Below are 9,758 nucleotides of genomic sequence, written 5' to 3' on the forward strand. Positions count from 1 at the left end.
AACAAAAAAAACAGATGAGAAAGAGAAGCTGGGACCTCAGGGACTCCTAGCAGCAGGGCCTGGTCTGGGTGAGGCAAGTGCTCCGAGATCTGCAGATGGTTTCCTTGAACCCCAGCTAGCCCGACCGAGCTGGCACCCAGCTGGGGGTGAGGGGCTAACTGGGGGCAGTTTCCAGAGGAAACGTGGAGTCAGGACACCCATCGGCAGCTCACCCCAAGGCAGCAGCGAGCGAAGCCTCTCGTTTCCTTCCTGCCTCTCCCGTGGCACCAGGAGCTCCCCGAGCTCGTGCTAATCCACGTGGCGCCTGGGCTGGCTGGGACACGTCTCGGCTGCTGGAGCTGGAGTTCCAGACGGCATTCCTAGGGCCTCGATCAGCCCGGGCAGACGGTGCCAAGGAAATCAGACTCGGCGCAGGGAGAAGCCGGCCCCTGGGCGACGGGCAGGGCAGCCTGGGGAAGGGATTTCTGCCCCTCAGCACGGCGTGCACAACTGGGAGCTACGAGGCAGCATGAGGAGGCTGGGCAGCCCCACCGGGAGCCAAACAACAGGTCTCTGCCTCGCTTTATAAAGGATGAATATGTGGAGCAAGAAATATCTCCACAGAACCATAGGTTGTTTTGTTTTTTGTTTTTTTTTTTTGTTTGTTTGTTTGTTTTTTTTGTCTTGTTCTTATTGGCAGTCTTAGCATGGAAGCTAAAAACAGCTTGGGATTTGGGAAGGAGGTTATCCTCGCTGCTCTGAAGATAACGCCTCGTGGTCAAGGGCAGGGGTTTGTGTTCTGCCTGCACCCATCTCCAGCAACCAGCTTTCACCTGCCCAACAATGCTTTGAAAGGAAGACCACGTATATTGTTCGAACCAAACCTTCAGAACGTGAGTCGATCCTTCAACTTGCCTGGAAATGGAAATCAACAGCCCTCCCTTCACAAAATGCCCTCTGAGGCCACTGCCTTGGCATTGTCTCTCCTTTAAACCCGGCTGTGAACCATGCCGTAGAGCAGTCCTCAAGCTGAGATAGCATCTGCTGAGCACTCCACAGCAGAAGGTGATGAGCTTGCACAGCACAAACAGGAAGCTGGAGATACCTAAGACTGCAGAAAGTAGCACCACAAGGGACCTCAGAAGGTCATCTTAGACCATGCCCCAGCACAAAACTTAATAAAAACCCCAAAGTATTGTTCTGCCTTTATTACAGAAGGGCTGACATCTTTTTCACCGTTGGATAACTCCACCCTACGTAGCTTCACCTGCAGACTTTCTAGATAAGGGCAATTCTTTTTATTCCTCAAGATTAAGACACAACTCATAGGTCAAGGATGTTAAAGACCACATCCCATATTTTCAGAAGAAAATACTGAGCTGAAGCACTTCAAGCTTGTACACGTACTGGATAATGACTTTGAGCCTTCAGGACTTACTGACACATGCTTCAGAAACTCAGCCCTTCCAGCCAGGTCCCGCTGGGTTCCAGATTTGGAGTACTCTGAGTCAAAAAAAATCCCCCCCAGTTGCTGCTACAGCTGCTGCCTCATGTTCCACAAGTGCAGGCACATTGGAGAAGCTGAACACATACAGTATTTTGGCACCCTAAGAGTAGAAAGAAGAAGAAAGTAGAAAGAAGTTTTCCCATCAGCCAACCTGCACCACTGCCCCCAACCATGGGGCACAGCAAAATAACCACCACTGCCCCGACCAAAATCCCTGGCTCACACAGATGTCCCCACAAACCCTATTATAGCTGCAAGCCATGCCTTCAGTGGTGTCCCACAGATCATACGACGCTGTTCTTCTCAGGAGGATTTTTGTGTGTGTGTTTTTTTTTTTTCCCCTTTCTCTCCCCCCTCCTCCCCAAACAGGATGTCATGGCAGTTTTAGTTCTAAGCCCAACACCACTCATTTCAGGCGGTGTAAGGGAAGGAAAAAGAAAAACAGTCTCCTCACAACGCTGAGCAGCCACCCACTCAGAAAACTGCTCAGGCATGGAGCTCGCATCTCAAGGGATTTGCGCTCTATACGCTCCTCTCCCCCTCATCCATCTCAACAGCGATTACCGTATTTTACTTTGATTTGTTAAGCAGCTTTCACTTCGGCGTTTTCAGCGATTTCATACTACACAAAAGTGCTGGAAGGACACACTAATTTCCCAGACAGACAAAACTTCTGTTCTCTGCTCCATGCAAGCCCAAATCCCTTGCTCAGCGCAGCAGCAGCTCTGCAGAGGGCTGGCAGTCCCACCCTGTGCTTCGGGGTGGCTTTCAGGAGCCACAGCTCCCCGGATTGTGGGTGCTTCATTTTAAAACCCCCAATTTTTGGCAGTGGTGAATAAGCTCACACAGCAGCGCCACAGAGACGGAGCCGGGATAATTCAAACCGTCAGCTCTCCCAGGCTTCTCTTCCAGCTTAACCCTAAAAGATAATGCAGAAAAGACAAGGGAGATGGGATTCAGAGAGGCACTGCTCAGTGCCCTTTCAATACTCGCTGTGCAAGGCTGACTTCGGAAAAGCTACCGCCCACGGCAAGGTGCCAAGTGCCAAGAAGAGTTCTAGTTCCTCTGAAAACCTCACACTGAGGTTTCACACCCCGGCGGACCTGCTGTCATTTAGAGGAACCAGCAGCAGAAACGCCACTTTCTTTTCCGTGCCCAGGTGACTGGTGCCAAACCTGAGACTGCTCCAACGCCCGCAGCTAAACCAGAGCTGCAGCTGGGCGGACTGCAGCATCAGCATGCAGGCTTCATTCATCTGGATCTGATACCAAGAGAAGCGAAGCTCCAGCAGGATGGGCCTCAGGGCAGCCTCCCGGGCTTGCAGGAAACCCGGCCAACTGCTGCATTCAAAGCTGAAGGTGTCTGAACCGATGCTGCAACCAGCTCTGGTTCTTGCAGATTCCTATCAGCTTCCTTCTTCCTAGAAAGGAGCACTCCTGCCTGCTGCCCACGCTGCAGATGAGCCTTCTCTGCCCTGTGAGGACAGTCATCTTGTACCTAACAGGTCAGGGATGCTCTGCCTCATTTTTAAAACACCCCCCACACCCTTTTCTTGTTTAGTTTTTGCTCTGCCAGCCCCCTCTCGGGTGCTCTCCCCCCCCTAGACACACACTTCCCACATGTAAGCTCTCCACGTTTGTTAGTCAGCTCCGGAGAACACAGAGTACCAAAGCTGGCCCCGGATCAGTCAAACTCCTGCATCCATCTGCAAAAGAGCCACAAGTCAGTAGAGTTGCAGCACTAACAATACACGTCCCCCTTCCTGTCAGAGCCTGGTGCTGGCACTCTGCCCTCAGCAGCTAGGATTACAGACAGCAGCACATGAGGGTGAGAACACGGCCCCAGCCTCTGGAGCAGACGGGCAGGGAGGCGAAACCTGCAGCACAAACCTGGAGCACACTGCGTCGGGGCATCTGCGTCCACTCACGAGCATTGCAAAGCATTTGTAAGGCTGACAGCCCTATTCCGTCGCGTGCCTGCTCTGAGAGCACAAAACAAGATTCAAGACAGTCAGAAGTAAACTTTTTTTTTTTTTTTTTCCTTTCGAGGGCTAAATCACCTTTAGGTGGTACTGTATACATACAGCTTGGAGGGGGAGAAAGAAAAAGACTAAAATCAGGACCTAATAGGTTCACCTGTTGCATGGCCAGATCTGACACTCCAGGCACTGCCAACAGCTTGGAGCACAAGGTAGCTGGGCTGGAGGCAGAGCTGCCTGCTCCTCTTTGCAGGATTGGGGCTGTGGGGAGCACGGGCAGGGCCACACAGCCCCAGCCAAGCACCCAGCCCCTCAAGCACTGTGAATTACGTCAGGAGAGCCCAGCCTCTTCCCAACACCAACTTCCTTCGGAAACCTGGCGCCGGCTGCAAGGCCTGCAGGAGAGCAGAGCCCTGTGAATAGCGGCGCTCCCTGCATGCCACGAGAAGAGCCAACACCCTGGCGGCTTGGAAAAGTCCCAGGTCTCTCCTTGCTGTCCTCTGCTGCTTCGCCCCAGCCCCAATGGAGAAGGCTACAAGAGACACTGGTGAATTTAGGACATATATCCCTGCTTCCACACCAGCACCCTATAAAAAAAAAAAAAAAAAAACAACAAAAACAAACAGCTTCAGAACAGAGGGAAGCTCCTTCCTGACAGGATGCCCCAGGTAATGTTTCCATGCCTGCAGCAGGAGCACCCACTCAGACACCTCTGCAGAGCAAAAGCCATCCCGATGCGCACCAGGCTTTCCACCCATGCCACCCTGATGTGTGCCCACGCATTTGGGCACTGACTGAACATCGCATATTTAGCCCATATAAATTTCCTCTGTTGCCCGTTCCTCCGAGCACTGACTCTGTTCAGCAGAACGGCTGGCGAAAGTAAGAACCATGCACGTGCACACGCATGACCTCAGCATTTCGCTGCACGTAGTATTTCAAAAAAACCTCCTTTGAAAAGAGAAGTGAAGAAGAGCGAGTCACCTGCTAACCCACCTCGGCTTTCTGTCCTGAACAGCACTCACCGCAGGCAGGGCTGCAGGGAGCGCGCAGCCCAAACCCCACCAGCACCCTTTATTCTGGCCCCAAAACTTCTCTGCTGTCAGTAGCTAAGGAAAAAGAGCACCGGGCCTTCTCTGCTGAAAGCAAGGCTCACGATAGCCCTGCTAAAAGGGTCTCCCAGCTGCAATATTGCGCCAAGGCCTTATAGCACTTACAGCGTTACCAAGCAGCGTGGTGTCTTTTCACATACTAAGACAGAAATGGTGCAAAGGGCATGATTTCTGTAATTCAAAGGGAAATATGAACTTCCCTGTGGCCCAAACCCATCCAGCACAGTAAGGAGAGCACTGAGCATCCCTGTGGGGATCTGCCCTGCCTTCCCAGGCGGCGATGCCCAGCAAAGGGCCGCGAATGCACTGCAAGGCAGGGGCAGCAGAAAGGCAAACACCTTTATCGTCGCTTCAGAGGAAGATAAAAGGACAGGTCAGCAGCAAGCATGATGCCAGAAAGCAGAGTTAAAGTTCTGAAGTCTGACGGCAGGTTTGGCAGCAGCTCAGCCACCCCCTGCAGCCTTTCAGCCTTCAAACCAGCGCTCAGCAGCCAGCCGGCTGCACGCACGCTGGGAAGGGGACAAGGAAGCAGGGAGGGGACATGTCACCTCATCCATAAATCACCACATTCGCACGGGCTGGATATCTCTCAGCAAGAAGAAAAACAAGGCTAATTCCAGCAGAGCAGAGGCATCTCACGCAGCCCCAAGGCACAGCCCGGCGTTTCCCCAAGCAGGGTTTCCTCGTGCAGTCCCACTGAGGGCACAAGGGGCCCATCCTGCTGTCTCGAACTCCTCCTGGCACACATGAGCCCTCTGATGTTGCTCACGGCCACAGGAAATTAAAGATTAAACAGAGGCCCACGGTCCCAGTAAACACAATGCTGCCCGCAAGGCACTGCTCAGGCAGCAGCAACGGGAGCCAGCCAACGTCCTAGTATTGGGAACTCCCTCTGCCTCCTGGCCACCTCCAGGACTTGGGACAAAACAGGCTTTGCACCCTTTATTCCAGCCCCAAAACTTCTCTGCTGTCAGTAGCTAAGGGAATCTCTGTCTGCAGGAGGCATCAACCTGAGTTTGGAAGCTTCTCTCTGCCAAAGTCTGCTTTTTGGGCAATCTTTTTGCCTTGGTACAACGCTCATGGCAGCTCACGGAGGACAGCGCGAGGATTTAAGGGCTGGGAGGAGGCAGACCTGCTTGCTCTGAAGCCACGAGCATGAAATGCTAATCCTGCCCATCTCCTCTGCCAAGTGCTGCAGACCCGGAACAACTGAATGCATAATAAAACTTTCACCCAGCTTTAACTAGAGGCAAAACGAGCACCACAGCCGCAGCTACTGAATTCATGCACACTGGAAAAACAGACCTCCTATTACTCAGAAGAGCTGGACATGAACCAGTGACCTAGAAAGAAAATCTTGTGTCCACGTCCCATCAGCCTCCACCACCCTGCTGCCCTCGAGCCATCCAGCTCGCCTGAATTTTTCAGAGCGCTTCTCAGAGGAAGTCACAAAGCAGAGAGCTGCGACACTGCACATCAGGCTCCATGAAAAAAACATCAGCTGGAGCCAAAGGGCACGGTGCAGGTGGCTTCACGGTGACCCGGCTGACCATCAGCCTCTCTCAAAGCTGTCCCGCTGACACCAGCTGAAGTTGAACCCTTCCTTCACACGAACACGGCTGACAGCTCACCCCTCAACACCCCCCTCTTGAAAAACCCCAAGGCAGAATCCAGCCCCACACACTCCTCGCCGGATACCGTGCCAGCCATCGAAGCTTTCTGAACCCACGTGCGTTTCTGACAGACGTCGAGTTCCTTCCTCCACCGCCGTGCAGCTGAGCACACACCGCCAGCCCTGCCATAAACCCATCAGGTCAGCAGGCTGTCCCCAGAGGTACCCGTCCCTCTGTTGCTTCCCCCCAGCAGGCTTTTGTTGCAGGAGTCTCAGTGAAGGTCAGGTTAAGCTGCAGGGGTCAGAGGGAAGGAGCTGTGGCTGGGAGGAAGACAGATGCTTACAGCAAACTTTTATTCCATGTCCGCTAAAGCCAGCTAGTTTGCCTGCCCCAGGGTTTTCTTGTCCAACTTCTGTTTCCCTGTGGCAGCACTTGGAGGTGCATTTTCTGCTTCTACATTTGGGAAACAACCAGCAGCATTTTAAAGTACGGATCAGGAGCTTCAGGAAGTCAAATTAAACAATAAATAGAAATCATAAGGTGAGCAGTGCTGCTGTGCCTCTCGCAGCGCAGGTGGGGGTGACAATTCGCCTTTGTCAAGACTGGAGCTTAAGCAGCAGCGTGGCTGGGTTGATTGTAATGACTGACACAGACACATTGCCTTATACTTTTTTAATGCTATTAAAAATAAAATGAAATAAAAACTTAAGCTGTTGCAATTTTCTACAGTTCCAAAGAGCCGGGTACTGCTGGACCAGAGTGCAGGATCTCTCCCACTGTGCCCCCTGACTCCCTTCTCTCTCCTCAGCACTGTCAGACCAGCACTGAGATCAGGAGGGGAAAGACAAACAGAGACCAAACAGAGCTCAAGCCAGTTTTCTTACTCGTTTTATAAGTAACTAATTAAAATTATATTTCCAGGATGCTTTTGTCCCTGAAAGGCTCGCAAATTAGACCTCCAGTAAAAAAAGAAAAAAAAAGATCCACACACAGACAGCTGAGCGATCCCCCGGGGAGGGTCAAAGGAGCACGTAGCAAAAGCTGCTTTGTGAAAAGAGAAAATGTCACAGGCACTTGAGAAGCAAGTGGAAATACTGGCAGAGATGCTCAGCCCACATATTGCAGCCACCACCAAAACCTTCAGCAAACGTCTTACAAGAGCTTTACTGACCACAGCGGTCAGAACATGAACTCTGCATGCCTGGAAAAAGCGGCTTGGTAACAGCAGGCTGCAGCACCAAGCTGTAGCTTACGCTTGGAGAGTGTTTTGAGGTTATATCTTACAGCAGTAAACTCCTGCCCACTAAGTAAACTGGACTGGCTGAAGCAGTTTTCACCAGCAAAGCTCCATCGACACCACGCTTTCAGCTAATATAAATGCCTTTAAAAATAAAAAATAAAATAAATAAAATAAAGTAAGCAGTAAGTAGTAAGCCACGGGCATCGGATTTTCCCTGCCATCCTTGCAGGGAAACGACCCCGCCTGTAGAGCAGCCTTGGAGCCCACAACAAAGGAGCAGGACGACACTGTCGTGCAGCCGTCCCAGGCACCAGGGAGGAAAGCTGGACATGGACAGACAGACAGACACCCCCCTCCACAAGGGGAGCGAGTGAAGAACAAAGTACTGGAACCACACCAACGCAGCAGGACCGTGCTCAGCTGTTAATGAATGACCAAGCCGACCTTTGCCCAACACAGAGAAAGGGGAAGTCTTTCCTGAACGATCAACAGTGATTTCTGTGTCAGGAACAACAAACGTGTCCCCCCAGGTACGGAAGGCGATGCTTTTCTTTGCCTGCTTGGTGTTAACACAGCACCTAATCCACGGCATAGCTCTGAATCAACCCTTAAAACAACAAAAACAGACGGGTATGACGGAGCTACGAGCAGGAAACATGCCTGAGGCTTTGCACCGCGCAGCTCAGGCCTCACCTACCTTGCCCCCAGAGCTGCTGGGGCCAGCGCGTTAAGCCCAGCGCTATCGGGTACCGACAGCTCCCGTACCAACAGCTCCCGAAATGCCAGAGGTGGGAATTCACAGGGACGGGCTGAACTTCACCCCATCGCCACGCTTTCACTGAGCTACCCCAAGTGAGCCCGGGCTGATAACTCAACCTTATCAGCCCGCTGCTGAGGTTAACCGGGTTAATTTCCTCGAGGAACCACGCCGGGCGGGCTCTAAGGATGAGCCCCTGGCAGCACCGAGAGGACCGGCTGTGATTTCATTAATGCCCATTAACAATTTCGCTAATGACCCACCGGGACCAAGGCTCAGCCCTGAAAGTTCAGCAGGCAGCTGTGGGGTTTTGTCCACAAGCACCACGGCACGCGAGGGGTCAGCTCCCTGCACTAACACACACCCCCAGCTCCCGACTAGCCAAAAGAGCCAAATTCGGGCTGATTTGGTTAAAATGAAATTAAGAACGATTAAACGAGCAGCAAGGGAAACAAGTTGGGGAGCACGGGCTGCAGAACCAACGCCAGCCCTGACAGAGGGTGGGCGACCGGTGGGGGTTTCAGGTGCCCTCCGGTGTCCCCCCGGTGTCCCCAGTGCCCCCTCAGTGTCCCCCGGTGCCGCCCCGGTGTCTCCGCAGCTCCCCCCGGCGGCACAAGGGGCTCGCCCCGGCCCTACCTTCCTTGACGCCGGGCAGCTTGGACTGGTCGATGCCGATCTCGGCCATGCTGCCCGCCCCGTGCCTCCCGCTCCCAGTCCGGGTGCCGGTGCCGCTCCGTGCCGTGCCTCCCGGTGCCGCGCCCCGCCGCACCGAGCCGCCAGCGGCCGTACGGGGCGGCGGAGGGGACAGAAAGGGCCGGGCCGGGCCGGGCCGGGCCGGGCGGGGGGACGGGGCGGGACGGGGGGCGGGGGCTGCCGCCCCTCTGCCGCCCGCGGCCTCCCCCTGCCTGCTGCTGTCCCTTTTCCTTTTTCTTTTTTTTTTTTTTTTCTTTCTTCCTTTTTCCCCCGTTTTTCCCCTTCTTTTATCGTTCTTCCCCCTTTTTTTCCCCTTATTTATTTATTTTTTCCTTTCTTATGTCTTATTTACTTCTTTATTTCTCTTCTCCTTTATTTCTCCTCTCCTTTATTTCTTTTCTTCTTTATTTCTATTTCCACCCCACCAGCCCAGGCTGCCCCCAGCCCCACCCAGCCTGGTCTCCAGGGATGGGGCGCCCACTGCTCCTCTGGGCAGCCTGGGCCAGGGCCTCACTGCCCTCTGAGGGAAGAATTTCTTCCTTAATGTCTAATCTAAACCTGCCCGCTTTTAGCTTAAAGCCGTTCCTCTTTGTCCTGACACTCCCCAACAAAGAGTCCCTCCCCAGCTTTCGTGTTGCCCCCTGTAGGTATGAGAAGGGACAAAACAAGCTGAGAGCCTGAGGCGTTCGCATTTACACAGCACCTTTAATACATCACAGCCAGCGCTTGGGCCCTGCATTCACAAACACGATCTTTAAGCTTTGGATCCCAGAAATCCTCAATTTTCCTCTGTGCACACAGCTCTTCGCTTTGTCTCCTGTAATGGATTTGTACCATCTTATCTAAGGCCAAAGCCAGCCACGCAAATTAGTAAAAATT

At 53.1% G+C, this 9,758-nt stretch overlaps 1 protein-coding gene across 2 annotated transcripts in view; it reads right to left on the reverse strand.

The window, feature by feature from the left end:
* Positions 1–9,126, reverse strand: part of CCDC50 (coiled-coil domain containing 50) — a 40,416-nt gene extending 31,290 nt beyond the window's left edge. Inside the window, exon 1 of one of the 2 annotated variants that reach the window (XM_082767023.1) lies at positions 8,823–9,126. In XM_082767023.1, the coding sequence (XP_082623149.1) occupies positions 8,823–8,871 (49 nt within the window). In that variant the 5' untranslated portion in view covers positions 8,872–9,126. The remainder of the gene's footprint in view (positions 1–8,822) is intronic. The other variant, XM_082767024.1, reaches the window with a different exon arrangement.
* Between the last annotated feature and the right edge of the window lie 632 nt (positions 9,127–9,758).

The sequence above is a fragment of the Aythya marila genome (genome assembly GCF_965140915.1).
Source record: "Aythya marila genome assembly, chromosome: 9".
Taxonomy (NCBI): domain Eukaryota; kingdom Metazoa; phylum Chordata; class Aves; order Anseriformes; family Anatidae; genus Aythya; species Aythya marila.